This window comes from Eufriesea mexicana, unplaced genomic scaffold (assembly GCF_001483705.2).
Source record: "Eufriesea mexicana isolate 0111107269 unplaced genomic scaffold, ASM148370v2 scaffold10389, whole genome shotgun sequence".
NCBI classification, from domain to species: Eukaryota; Metazoa; Arthropoda; class Insecta; order Hymenoptera; family Apidae; genus Eufriesea; species Eufriesea mexicana.
Genome location: NW_016918048.1, coordinates 80,664 through 100,544, shown reverse-complemented (window position 1 = coordinate 100,544; position 19,881 = coordinate 80,664). Strand labels below are relative to the sequence as shown.

General features: G+C 39.5%; 1 protein-coding gene across 1 annotated transcript in view; it reads right to left on the bottom strand.

Moving 5' to 3' along the window:
• Positions 1–19,881, bottom strand: part of LOC108553440 (potassium voltage-gated channel subfamily H member 5) — a 102,521-nt gene that overhangs the window by 25,831 nt on the left and 56,809 nt on the right. Inside the window, exon 3 of the mRNA XM_017908333.1 lies at positions 8,194–8,524. Coding sequence (XP_017763822.1) covers positions 8,194–8,524 — 331 coding nt within the window. The remainder of the gene's footprint in view (positions 1–8,193; positions 8,525–19,881) is intronic.

The following is a 19,881-nucleotide window of genomic DNA, read 5'->3' as shown; positions in this document are numbered from 1 at the left end:
TGCACGTGGATCGTAAATTTACATATTTATCATTCTCATAATCCAGTGTATTAGGTCGTCTCATAAAGAGCTTTGTAACTTTAATTACTTCATTTCCAATTACTCTTAAATCCAGTATCGATATGGAATACATTTCCATTGCAAATACCGATGAGGATAATATCTTCTTCGATCCAAAAATTCAAGTATCTTTGTTCACTTTATTTCAGTAAACGAACCTTCTTTGATATATATAAACATTTCCTAAAATACTGTAACCCTATAAAATTTCAATCCAAATTACACTCTACACGCGTAATCTTCCACAACATCGTGCTACCTAAAGATGGCACACGAATACAACCATACCTTCCAAATTTTATTTCATTTGTACTCTCTCATTTTTGCAAGATAATCCTCATTTTCCAATTTGTTACGATGTAACACTAGCAATGTCGAATAAAAATGATCGCATTTCGAGTCAAACGAAAAATCCCCCATCATGTTCTCCATCCATCGCGAGTAAAGGAACTCGTAGACACAGAGGTATTATTTTCGATTAAAACTACCCCATCGGGAAGTCGAAGCATCTGATAAAGCGTAACGATGGAGCCAACGAAAGCTCGCGAGGCAGGACTTTACGAGATAAGAACTTCCCCTCGGATCTCGTTACACTTTTCTTTCAACCGAGTACCAGCGGCCACCGGCGAACGCATTATACTTGCAAACCTCGCTCACACTTAGCCCTTAGACTACTAGTGGAGACGGAAGCGGTCGTATCTTCGGCTACGTTATGGTTCGTAAAGAGACAATACAAGTGCGAAGTCTTGTTCGGCTGCCGAACAAACTTTTATTACCGATACTGACCAGGCAAATTGCGGCTTTGTTCCACCAACGACGTTCGCCAACCCTTTCTACAATGCCAAATGAAACGATTGTTCCCGTGATCTCTGATAGACGAGCATTGTTGGGAAGAAGGTGGAGCAGGCTGAGAGTTTGTCTTCGTTTTCGAAAATTCTTCTTCTCGTGGAAGGTACACTTGGGGAGATTAGATCAAGGAAAATTTGGAAGACTTAGCTCGAGGGAGGAAATTTGGGGAATTTTTAGTATTAAGGGCAATGCAAATTTTATGCTGAATGATATGCATGAGAAATCACGAGTGGTGAATCAGTTATAAGAATTTTAGAAAAAGATTTTTTGGAATAGGATTATGAAAAGGAATAATTTGTTAGGCGATTTAGTAGTTCGTCATCTACATCAGTGAAATTGGTATATTATATTATGCTGATTATACTAGCATATTTCATAGTTATTTGACGGTATAAAGATAAAATAGAAGTTGATATTTCAAAATTGCTATGTGAGAACGTTGTTAGAGAGATTATGGATTGCATGTTTCCCAAATTTTCTTCTGGAAAGTTGAGGTATCTTGATCTTCCAATTTTTGTTTAAATAAATTGTTCGTCATTATCGTCATAGTAATAAAAGCACTCCTGATACTATAAGTATGAATATTAATTCTTCGTGAAATACGTAGGTTTACTCTAATATCACAGCTAATATCATAGTACGCACATGTGTTTATTATGCAAACAATCATGTTCGCGTTGTGCTTTGTACGCATGCGAACTGCAGATCCCGCGATACATTGCCATCGAAATATAATAAACGTCCATTTTGCGATAAATTTCATCGAAGGATTCAGACGGTTCCTTGCACCTGATATTTTTACCCTGCAAATATAATCCACTTTGGTCGAGTTTAATTTCTTTAACTTCTTCGTGGAAATGGGGCTTAATTGAATCGAGACATGTATATGAACTAATTCCAAGTTGCAACCTCTGTAAATAGAATGTAGGTTCTTCTTACCAAGAATTATTATCTAAATCAACTAATTTCAACTTAGTTGGAATTTCTGTAAATTAAATAAATATTTTAATATTTCCTGAATATCACTAGGTTTTTCTTACTAGGAATTATTTTTCAAAATTGGTAATAAAATGTACGTTAATAAACGAAGATTGACGAAATTTTTGATGTTGTATTTAGAAGCTATTTCATTCGAAATATAGTATATATATAATATATACAGTATAAATGATTGAAACAATATTATATAATAATACAATTCATTATATTGTATTATATATAAAGGAATTATTTTCTAAAATTGACAGAGTTGATGAAGTTTTCAAAGCTGCATCTTCGAATAAAATAGTATTATATAATATTGTATCATATAAGGATATAAAGTATATATTAATAATAATATAGCGATCACGAAATTGCTAACGAATAAGCCAACTGTTTTAAAAGGAACTGAAGTAGGAACTGCACAAGGAACTTGAAATAGCTTAAGACTCGGAACCGTATTACCATCATTTACCAACAGAACACAGCGATTGTGCAAGGGGTTCAGTCTTAAGCGACATCTTACATTCCAATTTCTCGCGACACCTGGAACAAAGCCATTCAATTTGTCAGCCTCCCGTCGATTACGTCAATTTTTATCGCGACGTTCGCAGAATCGTGGATTAAAACCGTTCCATCCCCTGCTTTTCCCCTTTTTCCTACGATCAAACGACGTTTCCTCGGACAGAATAATCTTCCAACGTTTCCTCCATCATTATTCGTACCCCACGTCTCTCTTGATCCACCTGCATCAGCTGTGCACTACGAGACACCGTGATACCCAGTAACGAGAAAGAGCAGAGCACCTCGAGTATGAAGTGGAACTTTTATTTTTTAACATAACATGGCGCATGATCTTTATCGTTTTCCTGAGAGGATTACTGTTGAATTAGAAAGGGAACCGGTAAAAATTAAACCGTGGGTAAAATAAAACTCGCAATAGAGATTAAAGGCTTTGGTATAGCAAAGGGTGCTATACCAACAGGTCCGACAGGGTGAATCTCTTCTCCCTTCTCATGATTTTTGGGTTTTCTTCTCTCTTCCACTCTTCCACTACATCTAGACCCTTTCAGACCACGTCATAAATTTCCTACGTCTATTTCAACAATTACAAACGAATTTCGTTTCCTTATGCTTTTGGCATTATCCAACGACACAAAAAAATTCGCCTAAATCATATACACAGAGTATGTGCGTTAAGTTAAGTCAACATTCTTAAGGCGTTTCCAGTAATGCGATTAAAAAATGTTTCAGACAAAATTTGTTTATTTAACGTTTGATGGGGTACATTGTCCCCTATTACTAGTTCCCAAGAAATTCCTTTTACGTGAAAAGATTTAAAATAATTTTGACTTTCTTCAACGATACTACATATTTTTGATGTCATAGGTTTGTTGCTGAGGTTGAGACGAATTGAACATAACCTCCAAATGACCTTAAGCTCTACTAGTGCTCAAGTTGTGCCTGGGTGATTTGAGTGTCCAATAGTTATAGGGCTCATAAAAAGAAACCTAAAGTCCAAATAGAGCAAAAATAAAAGAAATACGAATTCTTAAAAACAACAAAACTAACAAACACAAAGCATAACAAAATAACAAAGACTCAATGTTAATCCCATTTCTTAATTTTAATACTATCCTCTTTGGCTATGGTTCTATCTTTTGCATTTTCCCCCTTTCTTTCTCTCTTCTTCTCCCCTTCTTTCCTAAATTCTCAATCTATATCTCCCCTTCGCCCCCCTCGCCCACCATTTATTCTTTATTCGACGCGTTGTCGCGTCTAGTCCCCACGTGTTCTCATGGAAATCATTTAGGCGAAGTATATGCCCGTATTTTCGAAGGGAGCAAAGCCACCCTGCATCCCTGTATATTTACCCAGCTCGCGTGGATAGGACGAGGGTCGTAAAATTGCGGGATTAAAATTTCTACGGGTTTTTATGGCGAACGAAATTTCGCGTCTTGAACTTTAGAGAGGTATATCGCGAAGGAAATGGACGTGCAAGCGTCGGGGTATAAAGTGATTAGGATACCAGGGTGCTCGGGGTGAGACAGGTAGCGAGGGTTCAGGTATCGGCTTCGGGAAGCAGGAATTTTATGGCAGCGGAGTCTGGCGGAAATGTTACGAAAATTATGCAGCTTTGATTAACGTAACGATAACGATGGTTGGAAGTTTCATGGAAGACGATGAATTTTGTCCCCTTTAATCTAGCTAATTGGGGCTTCGAGCTGTATCGGGTTTATGTCTAGAAGTCTTATTTACTGCGAACGTAGGCTGATTGCCAGAGGTTCAATCTTATTATGCTTGTTTACCATACAAGTTAACAATAGGTCAATTGATCCATTGTTTGCTAATAATACACAGGAAGTAAGCCTTGTTTGTTCATCACGAAACATTAGCTATTTAGGAAAATGCATTGCACGGGGGTATATACTACGCGCAAAATGATCCAGGAAATTCCGAACACACTTCGATTTACTTTATCCATATCTTTGAAGCATAATTCCAAATCCATTTAAATAAAAACAAAAAAAATATACAATAAATACTTCGATCTTAAAATTAAATATCCTATTAAATACAATAATCAAAAATTAAAATTCTCTGCGCGGTTAATCAATGTGCAATCAGCGTGAATTAATTTAAATCAATTGAAAAATTAATTTTAAACGACACTTTGAAAATTTCTAAATCCCTTAAAATATATTTGTAACAAATTCGGAAGACATTTTATACAGTTAAATAAGAAATATTAGGTAAACGATTATTTTGGAAGATACGATATTAGGTAATTGCTTTTAAAGACCGAGCTTTTGCAAGATAGCAATTTTTCGTGACGTTATTAATGAGTATCACGTGAGCCCATATGTACTCTAAGTTCACCCAAACAATCACTCGGATAATGCATGGTCCATCATCTCAACATCGACTGTAAGCACTTTGGAGGCTAGACCCATTACAAGACCAGTTGCCCCGGAGTCGTGCGAGAAGTCATGCTTGAACATACCGAATTGAACTGGAATTGCCATTAAAGATGATCGATAAGGTCTCAGGATTGCGCGTATTTCAGCGTCGATTTTATCTGAATCGAAATGGCATTCCAGATGGATAAATGCGTTAGGGTGCAATTGGTCACCTAATTACAGATATCGCGTGCTGATTATGGATAAGAAATTAGGAAATTAGGTACGGAATAATAGTTATTAAAATTTATTTCAACTTCAGAGAAGCGTAAAGGGTATTATGTCAGGTTTAACTTTTGGAAATTTTTGAAAAGCGTGACAGAAAGAAATGACGAAGGAATTTTTTCATTTTCCTTCATTTTGATTGGCGCCATGTTATGGAATTTTTGTTAAATCACTCGCGCGCATTTTTCACGATTTTTCTATCTTTTTGTTCGTGGAGGTACAAAAGTAGAAGTACAAAATGATTCGATATTTATCGTCATTCGTCGACTTTACTACTGCAGCGTGGAAAGTGAAATAACGGAGGATTAAATGTCAGAATTAATATGTAATTACGTGTTATTTATTCGAAATTTGTTGCTCGTATTTTTAACAGTCGTATCGTAATGCACGCGAGTGCGAAATTAGGGAATTTTTATCGGGATTAAATTTGAGGTAATCCAACCTTCTGCCATCTTCTGATAATCGAAACTCCGTTCTAAATACCATTACAACCCTAAAACAGTAAATCGGTTCTTATCGAAAAATTTATTTCGAAATTTAACATCGAAAATTAACATTATTATATTATTTAGAAGATACGATATTCACATAGATATCCGAATTTTGTATTTAATCGTTAGAATCTGCTGCTTATACTAAACCTATTACAGTCAAATGGTCGGTGAATGAAAAAGAAGTAGGATTTTTCAAAAATGGAGTAACGGGAGACATTAAGAAAATGACTATACGTATATCGGAAGAAAAATCGCGAAGATTAAGACGATAACGTTGGATGTAGAATTTTTAATGAAATTTTGGTAAGGGGTGATTTAGATTATGGCAAGTTTAGTATTAAAATTTCCTCGCGTGGATCACCGATTAATTTATTTCATGGCTGTAATCTTTCTTCCGTTCTCGTGCAATATTTCCGCCATTTTTTCCCCGCATGAAGGCACACTGTTATCATCGTGTGATCTCCTAATATACGCAGAAGCAATATGTTTACGCCATTTAAACGCGGAATCTTCTTTCGCGGCTGCACAGATGCCTGTTTTCTAATACGAGGTAATATTTCCACGTCGTCTCGACGAAGAAATTTTCTTCCGTGGCTGCATAGACACGCCTTTCGCATACGTGCATATAATATACGATATAAATTGAGCTATATGTCACCTGCCTTTTGTATCGACCACCTCGACGCATTGTCAATACGGTGGCGGCAATACAGTGGCAGTGAAAAGAAAGAAAATGAAAGAGGAACAAAAAGATATGAGATACGGTTCTGCCGAGCTGAAATATCCTCTTATTTCGTCTTTCCACGATCGAACGAACTATGTAGCGCTGATGTATCCTTCGCAAAGAGGCATGAAAGCCCTATTTATCGGGCCTTTAAACCACATAAAATGATTTTCCAGTAGATTTCGCGGAGAGAGGAAAATTATCATTTCGATATCTCTCCTTTTGCCGAGTTATCGGGTATTTCAAGAAATTTTTATCTAATTTCGCATAGCGTGGTTAATTAACCCTTTGCACTCGAGAGGCACCCTTGAGTCGCCATTTGATAAAATTTCGAAGCTCGATATTAATTAATATTTCAAATTTAAAATAATGTAACAGTGTGCGAGGTACCAAAATGAAATAATTCGACGTGTTAATTATTATTTCTTATTTACTATTGAAAAAAGTATCGTCAGTTTTAGAGAAAATTTTTCAATTCGTACCCTTCTTTAGTCAAAAAATCGTCGAGCGCAGAGGGTTAAGAAGACCTCGTATCAAATTTAATTATTCGAAAATTGTAGAAACTGCGTGGCTGTGTATTTGTGTCAGGTTTCAACGAGACCGTGTATCAGATTTAATCGTATTAAACATATTCTCCCGAATTTTTGGAAAATTTCTTGTTTTATCAGGTTTTAATAAGACTATATCAAGTTTGGTATTATCAATGAAACCAATATAATTAGGTTCGGATAATTTCATTTTGCAGTTGCTGAAGATACGATGATACTGTAGACAAGGTTAATATTCGCTTTCTACCAGATGGAAACACGATTATGTATAGCAATTATTATTGTTTGCGTTCAGCATACTTAATTGAACATTATAGATAAATAAATCTATAGATCTTCCTGAATTATTTGAAAAGTTGCAAGGAGCCTGTGACAAACAGGAGGATCACTTTGATGTCTCCAATTCTGTCAAGTTGTCAGGTATTTTGGGAAATAAACAATTAATTTAGTTGAGTATGGTTAATTAATGAGACTGTGTCGAATTTAATTATACAGAGTAATTCTGGTCCAATTATTTAGAAAGATAGAAAAGCTGTTCGCATTTGTAGTAGCTTTCGGTAACCTTATGGTGAATAGAGAGCAGGAGATAGTCCTAGCTTGAGAGTTTGAAATATCTATCGAATTTTACATTCACGATAAATATTTTTTTAATAGCTTAAATAACAGAAGCGAATGTGGAATATCGAATTCAAATCAATAGTCATGCTGGCATGCAGGGCCTCTTTATATAGGATTATTTCTACTATTTCCAAGAGAAATGGGGAATTTACCAATAATTCACGCAATCATCGCGTTCCTTTCCCACTATAGTTCAACGTTTTGATTAAAAATACTTCTCGCGAAATTGAAAGTCATACCATCGCCAGTCGTACGACTGGAGGATTACTTATAAGTCATAAATCCACGAATAAATCTTGGCCTAATCAAACTGAGCCATTGGAAATTTGCAATAAATATTTGCAGAATTCGTGAAAAAATGACAACGATATTAGAATACGATATACATGGATGAAACTTTATTTAGAAATAAAATGATTTAAAAACAAAACACACGTCATGGCAATATTCAAAAGTGTCGATAAAAACGATTATTAATATTAACCCAAGATTGCCGATATAGTAAATAATCAAACTCATCAAATGAATTCATTTCATCCCCTTTACTTACATCTTCGTATATTTCTCAAAGATTTTAAGAAATCACCTGTTCCTCTCGCTATCGTGGCTAGGGATCTATCTAAAAGAAAGCCATCGCCAAGCCATCTCACAGAATCCATCGATCGACAAAAATGTATCTCGAGTGAGAAGAGTAGAAGGTAATAAACGTAAAAGAAGACCCAAGAAGAACTCACCTGGAAGATGGTAACCTTCTTCAGCACGGAGAGATTCACGTGCAGCGCCAGCTCGGTCTTCAGCTTGTCCGGAAGCAGACCGAGAGCGGTGTTGATGTCACCACCACCCTGTATCCTTCCTCTGGACCAGCTGTAGTCGTACCACCTGAGCACCCGCCTCTTCATTTCACCCGGCACCTTATGGTGTCTCATGTAGGTCTTGGCACCGTCCAGCAACCTCTCGAACTCCAGCCTATTCGCGTTTCGATTCGTGATCACGTTCCCGACCTGGCCAACGATCGTGGCGAATATGAAGACGCCGATTAGGTAGCTGACTATCGTGAAGACGTACCTACGGATCAGGAAACGAGAAAAAGAGCCGATCAGTCCAAGGAGGATGTGATCAGTGTCCTCGGTTCATGGACGAGCGGCCCCCGCCGGAGCCTTTCTCCTCTTTCTCTCTCTCTTTTCTTTCTCTCTATATCTTTTCCCTTATCTCCTCCGTTCGTTCCTCCTTACTTGCCCTTCTCTCTCTTTCTTTCTTTCTTTCGTCCGTTTTTATCCTCCCTCTCACGTTCAGCTTGCTCCAACGACTGCCTGCCCTGTTCGATCCTCACGTGCTCATCGCTAGTACTCTAACCTCAAACGCTCAGAAAAATGCTAAAATTCGATGGACTACGTGGTTTCTACAAACGTGTGTATTCTATGATTCGCGGAATCAGAGTTCTCATCGGTCCTTTATCTCGACTGGTTGGAATTTGAACGACAATGGCACCCGGTAGCTGTCATCTGAGACTCGAGGCGGTTCCAATGGCTCGTTCCGCGAAATACTCACGGTGTATTCGACGAATGGTAGATAGGAATTCTCTCTTATTTTTAGTGGCTCGTTCGAGTATACGTTTCAAAAAGAACGCGAGTGTTTTTGACCCCGTGGCAACGATTTTAAGCCCGTTAGTTGTCATCCGATGCCATGGAACCTGGCCAATGCAAGATTTTTGTTACATCGTTTGTCACGAACGAATCTCGCGATTTATGAGCTAACGTCAGTTTTGGAGATAACATTTGGAACGAATCTACCGTGTACCATAATTCGATTTTCAAATTTTTTATTTCAATTCTCCGAATTCGCGAATATTATACTCAAGAAAATGAAGATACCCAGACATGTCAGAGTATCTCTGTGATACATCAATTCGATCGAACGCAATTTGTAATTATGCCACATTCGAGTGATAATTTCTCGAAATTTCTCGAAGGAACTGAATCGTCAACGTAAATACGTCTTCGAAATTGTGACACACCCGGTATTTTGACAAATTTGATCTCGTCTGTGCCAAGAATCTGAGCAGATCGAAGCTCTAGTATTCGAGGCATACATCCCGACGGCCTCACTTCCGGTTAACGCCGACGCACATTTTTCTGAGCGATTTCTTTACACCCCTATTTGCCTTCTTTCCTCTTCTCGCATTTAGATCACGCGTATCCACTCGGTCGTTTTCGAAACTTTTATACCTTCGCACACGCACACGCAAGTATACGCACACAGGCACGCGACACGTATACACAGAGGCAGAGAGTCTCGTGCATTTCTTTCTCCACTTTTTCCCCTTTCGTTCCTCAGCGAAAATTCTCATCCGCCCACTTTCCTTTTTCGCTCCTCCGACCCCGGAATCCTCGTACTTCCGGTGACCTGGAGCGTGTCCCGTGTTCTTTAGACACTGTCTCTCCGCTTTTATACTTTCCAGCCATTCGTACCCTTCATTCCCGCATCCTTTCATTGTCTTCGAGCCAGCCAGGGCTCTTTCCGCCTACGCCTAGACGTTCACGGCCAAAGATAGACCGAATGAAACGAAATTCTTGGGCTTCTTCCTGTTTATCGATGGCTGTCAATTCTACTAGGACTTCGTTTAATCGTATAAAAGACACGAATTTTTATCTCGGTTTCTAGACTTTCCATACACTCTACCTATTAAATTCTTTCGTATGTACTATCTGAAGATAAGTCGTGGGTATTTAAGAAATCAAGGCTCTATTTCGTGTCAATGAGAGGGCTTTATTTACGCGAGGGGGGCCTGGTACAGAAAACACAGTGTCTCGTTCTGGAAAAGCTCTGTTCCATAGTCTACAGTCGCAAACGAACTGTCTTTTTCAGGGACTAGCCCAAGCATTCGAGATGGTTAGGTCTAGGTTAGGTTAAGTTAGGTTAGGTCATAGGGGTCGCAAAGACGTAAACCAGGCCCCCATTGACGTGGCACCCCGATATCTCTAGAAGTGGAAATATCTAACAAGAAGACAGCAAGGTCTTGAAATCCCTGATTTAGTTCAAACTTTGCTTGATAGTAGACTTAGTTTCCCAGATGGCAAAGGTATACGATTATAGCTGCCACTACTCAATAATTTTTAAGACATTTCCAATTAAAATTTTATCATCTAATTCACGGTTTAATTCAGTTCCAATTCAATGATTGGCATATTATGGCAATTAATGGAGTGGCAACTAAATCAGGAAGCTTTTCATACATATCCATTTCAAATTATTTTATCCATTTTGGATAGCGTCAAATATCCTATTTGAGTTTTCGCTTGCAAGTTAGGAGAATATATCTTCGCGTTTTTCCTCTCCTTGATATTTGAAATTTTCTCCTATATCCCCGTCTATTCCGTTCCCTCTAAAATCTCATTTTTATTCTACTTATCGTGACGCTGTGGAATTCTTTAGGGAGCTAAAGGGCTGGAATACCGTCTTGCGCATCGGTCTAGTTTATCCCTGACCGCATTTCTCGTAACACTGTTCTGCGATGTACATCGCAGATGCTGAAGTTCAAGAGCCTTCTGCATCGTTAGGCCTCGTACTAATTATGTTTCGTTGAAACAGAGCCATCGAGAACGAGAAGCATACGATCTACATGTATGAATGAATAATTCCGGTGGATGGTGGAAAACGGGGATGAAAAAGATTCGTGGAACGGAATCGTAGTAATCGATGTTTAATTCAATAGGATGAGCTCGAAAGTCGACTCGGATGATAATTCGCGTAGACTCAAAGCGAATTTATAGATACTTTCATCCCCCTCACAATGGAAGATCCTAATTTGAATAGAGGTACCGTCTAGACAACTTGGCCTCGTAAAATATTAATCCCTCATTTCAAATTTTGATTTGAGATTCGATCAGAAACGAGTGCGATTGCTTTACAATGAACTGCTGTTGTACTCGCACGATATGAAACGAATGCAAACGCGGTAGAAAAATCAATCGGAAGGTTTAATTATAGTTTACAGGAATTTCCACGTTCTACTTCCCGTTTCAATTTTCCACGGTGAAAGATAGTTTCCGTTGGAACAAAGCGAGGCCAGGATAACACGATATCACGTAACGTGGTTACCTGCTTTGAAGTCTCGAGAAAATCGTTTCAAATATCGGTACACAGACCCTGTAGAAGAGATTGACAAAAGTTGCAAAAAAATTCCATACTTCAAAAATCAAAAATTCAATTTCCAAACTCGTCTCGTCACTTTGCAAGTACTCACAGCCATCAGCATAGCCATTTATAGTTACACGATTGTCTCTGAAATAGATTCGTGTCTCCAATATTTATGGCAGACACCTTTACGAGGATCAACAAAAATTTGGCAGAAATTTGAATTTTCAAACACGTCTTGTCACTTTACAAGTACTCACAGCCATAAGCATAGCCATTTACAATTACACGATTGTCTCAGAAATAGATTCACGTCTCTAATACTTATGGAAGACACCACTATGAGGATCTACAAAAGTTTGACAGCAATTTGAATTTCAAACTTCCAACGAATCTTAAAATTTCACAGGCAGAGAGCAAATACCAATTTCCAGAGTGAGAACAGGACACACTAGGATCACACACGAGTACCCCTGATTTTGCTGTAATACAGTCATCACAGTGGACCTTCGAAGCGTCGTCAAGAGAGAACCTTGTCAATCTCGTTACATCCTCAAGCCCAACTTAATGCTTGCAGGCAAAGGAAAGCTGATATCTTTGACATCCTATTCGTCTTTCTACCATCTTAAATTCTCGATAATCTCGTTGAAATTTCTCCACGGAACTCTACACAGTCGACGATCCCAACAAAACAATGTCAAAATCCAGTGATCCGCAGAGCGGACGAACTATCGAGAATAATCAATGGAGAAAATAGATGGAACGACGATTCAGCGAAATTCGATCGACCTGGGGGACACTTGCCCGGAGTCGCGATTCGATAACGGATAGCAGAATAGAGAACTCGACAAACTGTCCAGAGGAATCTCCGGGTCTGGCCCGAGGCTTAAGGTCAACGGCAAACGAGAAGATTCGATTTGCGATTCGTTGGGTCTCCAGCTAACGACGGATTAAATTCGACCCGTTCCAAGGATCGAGGCACTCCTTGTGGAGCGTGGATCTTCTTGCCGGTTTGCTCCTCAGTCGTGTGGGGTTGCAGCTCCGGTCATTAAGCGGTCTCGTCGTTAGGCGTGCTGCCAGAGAGATGCAAGTACCAGCTGGGTCAGCTGGCCCGACCACGGAACGCTACAGCAGCAGCAGAGGGAAAAGGAGCAGAGGATGTTTCGTTTTTTCCACCCGTCACGCTTGCAACCTTCGTGTATCTTAATGATCGCGCACGGGAAATCGTGTGCCTAGAGAACGCGGAAGCTATCAATTTGCCGGGCGGACACTCTCCTGGCACGGTGAAAAATTGGTCCGCGGCACGTCGTGCCTCGGAAAGACACTGTTCTCCAGCGTGATTAAATTGTTCCGTAATTTAGTGCAGTTTCGTCGAAGCGCGAAAGAGAAGTCTCGGTGTCGAAGATGTACGAATGGAGCAGACAGCGGTGATTAGTTCATCTCTGTTTCGAGAGATCCACTCGATAAATTCATTTTCAGCTCACCATTTTCACCAATCCTATTTGTCCTGTTAGAATTCTTAACAAGGAATTTTCTCACGTCAGAACGCGAGTATAATTGGATTTTATTTTATATATTTTCATAAAGTATCGCGATCATGTCGGATACTTCAGTCACCTGTGATGAAACGGGACATTTAATCCTCGCAACAGTGCTGTACAGAGTGTCTGATGATACACGCGAACTCAAACATGACAGCCTGTTAAGAACAGGAATAGAGTGAACGTGAATCCTGTTTGTCCTGTTACAACTGTTAATGACAGATCTTTTGACTCCGTTCCTGTTGGGCAGAGTGTCTGACCATACACATGAACTCGAACATAGTGTGAAGAACAGGAGAACTGTGAACGAGAATCGCATGAACGTGAATCCTGTTTGTCCTGTTAGGACGGTTCGTGACAAATTGAGATGGTGAAACTAATTTAAAGGTACCTGATAATACGTTTGACAACAAATGCCTGACAGTATTCAGAAAATACTTATCATCGAAGCTCGATTTGAACTCGAACATAGTGTGAAGAACAGGAGAACTGTGAACGAGAATCGCATGAACGTGAATCCTATTTGTCCTGTTAGGACGGTTCGTGACAAATTGAGATGGTGAAACTAATTTAAAGGTACCTGACAATACGTTTGACAACAAATGCCTGACAGTATTCAGAAAATACTTAGCATCGAAGCTCGACATTAACTAGAGTGAGGACTCCAGGAGCAAGGAAGTAAAGCTGCATTTAGAAAATGAGAAGTTAAGAATTTGGACGGTTCGTGACAAATTGAGATGGTGAAACTAATTTAAAGGTACCTGACAATACGTTTGACAACAAATGCCTGACAGTATTCAGAAAATACTTAGCATCGAAGCTCGACATTAACTAGAGTGAGGACTCCAGGAGCAAGGAAGTAAAGCTGCATTTAGAAAATGAGAAGTTAAGAATTTATGCGAGACAGGAAATGGAGGATTCATTGCTGAAAAAGTTCTCGTTGGTTGGACCAGATAGTGTACCAAGTGTATAGATATAACGTTTAATCTTCTATCGATAATAGACATGTCTTTTGATCATAACATCAAAGAGTTCCACGAACGAATCTCTACATTTCGAAGTGGTCCATTTGCAACGATGATTCGATGAATCCAGCATCGAAGGCCCATAACGTAGTTATTCAGGACGCTTCTCTGTGCCTTCTAGTTCATCAGATAGACAGACGACGAAGTAACGAACAGCCATCTTTAAGACTGTCAACTTCACATTTCCACCGTGAGATCCTTTCCTAGATTCTTCATTATCTTCTGCAATTTCTCGTCTCCGAGACCTTACATACCCGAGGACTAAACAAATCATCGAGGTTCCGATGTTTCCCGAGATGAAAACGCGATTACAGTGCAAAACAATGCCTGCCAGAAGACGTAATCCCACTTTTACCCCCGGCAACCACCACGAACGAGGATTAAGCCTATGGATCCAGCGGATCGCCAAGTTTTCATTCCCATTCAATTTGTGGCACAATATCCTGTCCGACCTTGACCGGAGACGGTAACCTCCGGCGTCTTATACGGTTCTCGATATTTTAATCAAAGCAATTTCCTCGGCTTCATTCCGCTGAAATTATTTTTCCAAGTGGCACGGCGAGGAGAGGCTCGAAAGTAAGAAACCTCTCGAAGCGGCTTCCGCGTTCCGCGCGGTTAAAGAGTCGGATTTAAATTCCCGGGGGATCGACCTTTCCTGGCCTGGACTCGCCTAACTCTCCCGGTGTCGAAGTGTCGCGTAATTTCCACGGATTTAACGCTCCCAAGGAGATACTCTCGTAACGCGCGAGACGTTCAACTGAACCGTGTTCATGGTATATAGATAAGAGTTTCCTTTATTCCCTTTTATCCTCGAGATCTCCTCTTCGATTTCTCTGTCATTTGTTCCGAGCTTCTGATGGAAGAGGAAGATTCATTAAGAAAACGACTCTCGTCAATTGTTTTGGGATTCTATGAAACGACGTACTCTAATTGTTGCGGCTCTAGGACTCAACATCCCGAGTTAAGTGGAGGACTTATCGCTAGTTTATGTCGATGCTAGCGTCCGTTCATTCGTGGACACTCACTGTCACCTGGCCATCACTTGGGCGAACCTTTACAAGGACTAATAAATCAGCCTTGAGACGATGGGCATAAGGACCCAATTTGTTTAAACATCCACCACCACCGAATGACGTCGAAGCTAATACCTTCAATATTATTCACAACTAATAGGAAGACATCTGTCATTTACATTTCATACCAACCAATCAGAAGACATACGAATTTATGAAACCACGAGTTACAGAGACCGTTCTCCTCAAAGTCCCAAGAAGACAAGACAAGCATCACGACCAAGCAAGGAATTCTATCTCGGATCTTAAGCATTCAAGACAAATCCATGACAATCAACTCAGGAACAGTCGCACTTCAGAGCTCTTTAGTTTAACCCTAACCAGATCTAGCTCGATTAATTTAGAGTATTCCTTGGAACATGGTTGCATCTGGGCCTTACAACCCTGCGAAACTACGAACGTGAGCAGTGTTTGAGACGCAACACTAATAATCAGAAGAGGTTATGTATGGTGCACACCATTGTGAAATCAGTGTTACCAAAAATTACACACTTTATAAATTATAATAGGAAAATTCACCGAATTTATAAAACAAAATTGAGGAGTTAGAGTATTGTACTTTTCGTTTGAAAAATCGGTGAAATTCGCAAGGGTAGTCCTTTCTATGGTTTATTGATAACGAAATTGGAGGTGTTTAATCTACAATTGAGAATCTCTAGATCGTTCATCACCTGACTCGAGATTGATCGAAGTTTAAGACTGTTCCACTTCGTTAGTACTTTATCTGGTGTTCTTAAATGATCGAAAAAGAATCCTTGGTGTCGCTGCATTTGATGTTTCCTATCGATTAAGAGTTCCTAATCTCGTAACGAAACTTTAACTACCAACAAGCTTCAGGAGATAATAGAATCTTTAATCTGGAAGTCTAACAATCTACAAGAAGTTGAATCTCGAAAGTCTCGAAGATTCAATTTTCTATCCGAAGAGAATTATCAATTTATTATTTGATCTCAAGAAGATCAAGAGTTTAGGGGAGCTGGATTTCTCTTGCTCGATACCAGACGGCTCATCGTAATCTGGTTTTCAAGATTAGCTGTTCTGCAAGGTGTATCGCAACAGGATTTAGGATTACGATTTAGTTAGGTGTCTTAACTTTCAGGTGGCAAGACAAATGCTCGTTATGCAACTGGGATTCTATGCAGATACTATGTTTACTCGAGGTGGAACGCGGATAAACTTGGCTATGGTAGCCGACTGTAGCGTGCGAGGAATGTAATCCTAATTATTCTAGTCATATTTCAATCGCAATATCTCTGTAATCCCGTATATCCTGATCTCCACCAACGTTACGTCCTTAAATCATGCGATAAGATTCTTTCAAAACCCTTCATGAGCTCCCTGAATCCCAACGAGGAAAGGAACGATGCAGCCTTTAAGGATCAGTAACCAATGCGAGTACCTCTGCAACCTATAAAATCAATCACATTTCCCATCAAAATTACGTATTCAAATCACAAGATAAATATCTTTCAGAAACCTTCTCGAACCCTCTTAAGTTTCCCAATAAAATGGTTTCTCGCCTACGAGTGCACTGTCATGGTATGGATCGATCCCAATGCGAGACATTTTCTACTCTATTTTACCAAAGCTATTTATTAATCCTTCACCTATAATATGGTATGTTAAGTCGAGTCAAACACGAGTATCAGGAGTGAGAGCCATAGTTCATAGAGCTGAACGTAAACATTGGCCAGGTTCGTGCTTTGTTTTTGTCGATGACTTCTTGTCTCAGTTCCGTGTTCTTCGTCGCGTTCGACGAAAGTCGACACGTGAGCGTTAATTTCCGTCGATGTTTTTCTGTCGAGACAGGTTGAGACTCGTCAGTTGCGTGTTATCCTTCGCAGTGTTCGGACGAAGTGTCTCGACGTGTGATGGACTGTACTGTGGATCAAGGCACGAGCCATTGGAACTTAAATCGTAGGGCAAGGGATTGAAATCACTGTGTTTAGTGTACCGCGAGTGTCACGTTGGATGACTGCAGTCACCCTTGGCATTCTGCGAGTATCAGTCGTTGGATAACTGGTAAGTGTCAGACTTTGAGTTACTTATAGTACATCATAAGTGTTAGGTGTAGGGTGACTATAGTCACCGATGAAGCACTTCAAGTGTTAGACGTTTAGGTGACCACAGTTACCATTAGTATAATCGCGAATATTAGACGTTGAATACCTAGTGAATGTCAGACTTTGGGTCACCTATAGTCGTCGATAGTACATCGTAAGTGTAGGGTATAGGATGACTATAGTCAACGGTAAAGCATTTCAAGCGTTAGACGTTTGGATGACCACAGTCGCCATTAGTATAATCGCGAATATTAAATGTTGAATAGCTGGCAGATTTAGACTTTGGGTCACCTATAGTCGTCGATAGTATATCGCAAGTGTTAGGTATAGGGTAATTATAGTTACCGATAAAGCATTTCAAGCGTTAGACATTGGGTGATCACAGTCGCCATTAGTATAATCGCGAGTATCAAACATTAGCTAACTATACTCGCAATTACCATCGAAAAACTTATTATTATCGACAATACCAAACCTCGTGACTTGCAAATATCAGCGACCAACGTAATCATCCCTACAATCCAACATAATCAACCATAATCCCCACCTACGTCACATTCCCAAATCTCGAGATAAAAATCTCGGAAAAACCTCCTAGTCCCATAGAAAATAACACCCATAGCGACCTCGGAGGATCACCGACCAGTGGTTTCGAAACGAAACAGGCAAGGAGCAATTGGTCATCCGGCGTCGCGTTTTCCGCTCGCCGGTGCCTCTTTGTCCGCGCGGAAATACAATGGCGGCGCTGCTCGGCGACGCGAGCGCCGTGTTTTCCGACGTGTTATTAATTCGCTAGACGCGGTCCAGCGATGAACTCACACGCGGGAACGAAAGATTCGATTTCTGGTGGAAATTGCGTCGCGTAGGCGCATGTCGGGCCAGAAGTTACGTCAAGGAACGAACTCGTAAGTCCGCACACGCGTCGTGCACTCTCTGTCGTCTCTCCGATTAATTTCATTTCCGCGGAAGCTGGATCGAGGCTCGACGGTAAGGTTTTCATTAAAGCCAGCTGCGAAATCTCGCGGGGGGCTTATCCATCGACTGACCCATCTCTTCGGAAATTTCTTTTTCCAGAGTAGTCGATAGTTATTGGATACGGGCCGGCTTTATGGCGCGAACGTGACCGTTCGCTGTTTTTCAGATTACGACCTTCCCTAGGCTCGCCCTATTTTTCCACTTTCAGTTTACTCGCAGGTGGCTCGGAGAGCTGTTGATGGTCGTCGCTGAGCAAGGTCGAGGACCTCAGAGGAATTTAGTTTTATACGCTCGCTTGTGGTAAATTCTTCGTATCCTCGTCGTGACTTTGATATACAGTGGGTAAGAGAAGTATTATTATTACGAATGTTCTGATTTTAACACTAAACCAATCATGGTCAAACGACCGGTGAATGGGAATAAATTAGAACTTTGAAAGAATAGAATAATCGGGGGACATTGGAAAAATAATTATGCGTATATGGGGAGAAAAACGTGGAATTTTTGATGAAAGTTTTGAAAACGGTAATTTAGGCTATATTAGATTTAGTGTTAATAGTGCGTGTGTATATGTAGAGTATAATGAGTTCTACATAGAGGAACTTTCCATGGGCGTAGTATCTTTTATGTTCCTATTGTAATTTTTCTTCGGAATTTTTTCGTGATAGAGAAACCGAGGGTTGAAAATTAAATACTTTTTGTGTAAACAGTTTTGTTTTATCTTGCACTATTACAAAGTCGTTTCAGATTTCATCTGCTCCGAGTGATATTACGTGGGAAGAAAGATTGTTGCAGGTATAATTCATTGTGATATACATACTTATACATTTTCATCGAAATTAAAAAATTAGAATCTTCTGGTTAGGTGAATTTTCTTGTAAGTTAGTCGATACCTTCTTTATCCACTGTATATTATATAGTCTATGTCAACTATAGTGTAATGTCGAATAATCTGTATTTATTTACAACGCGGTGTAGGCAAGTTAAATTATAGTAAGTGTCGGTTATTATTGTAGTGATCTGAGTAAAAAATTCGAAAGGGAAAATTACATTTCCTATTTTACGTTGTATTCGTTAATCGAAAATTCGTCTTGTCAAAATAGCAATAAAATATCCATGGAATATTAAGTAAATTAAAGGTCTTTTTAAAGGTTAGTCATTTTTATTTTGGAACTTTACGTATGCCGTTTTCACCGTATAAATTAATTATAAATTGGCCCAGGGTAGAAATATTAATTTAGGATTGACGGTAGAGAGAATGCTTGTCGTTTTAATTAGAGTTGTACATTTCTGAATCAGTTTCCTGTTAGAACACTCTAATTATACATCTGTAATGAAGGATGTTCTCAATGGTAATTAGGAGCGAAGAGAGAAGAAGCTGATACCTTCTCGTTGTTTATAGAGCCGTCGAAATGAAGAAGAAAATTAGCAATCGAATTTGCTGAAATTTCATTGAAATTCCGCTCGATAACATTACCTTAAGCGAGTGGGAGCATTTTAAATAGCCGGTTCACTAGGTGACACAGGTGTAATAATAGCCATGAAGTTTTTAATGAACGAATTATCGAAAATCTAATAAAATGCCGAATGTGGAACAAGCCTGTTAAATCA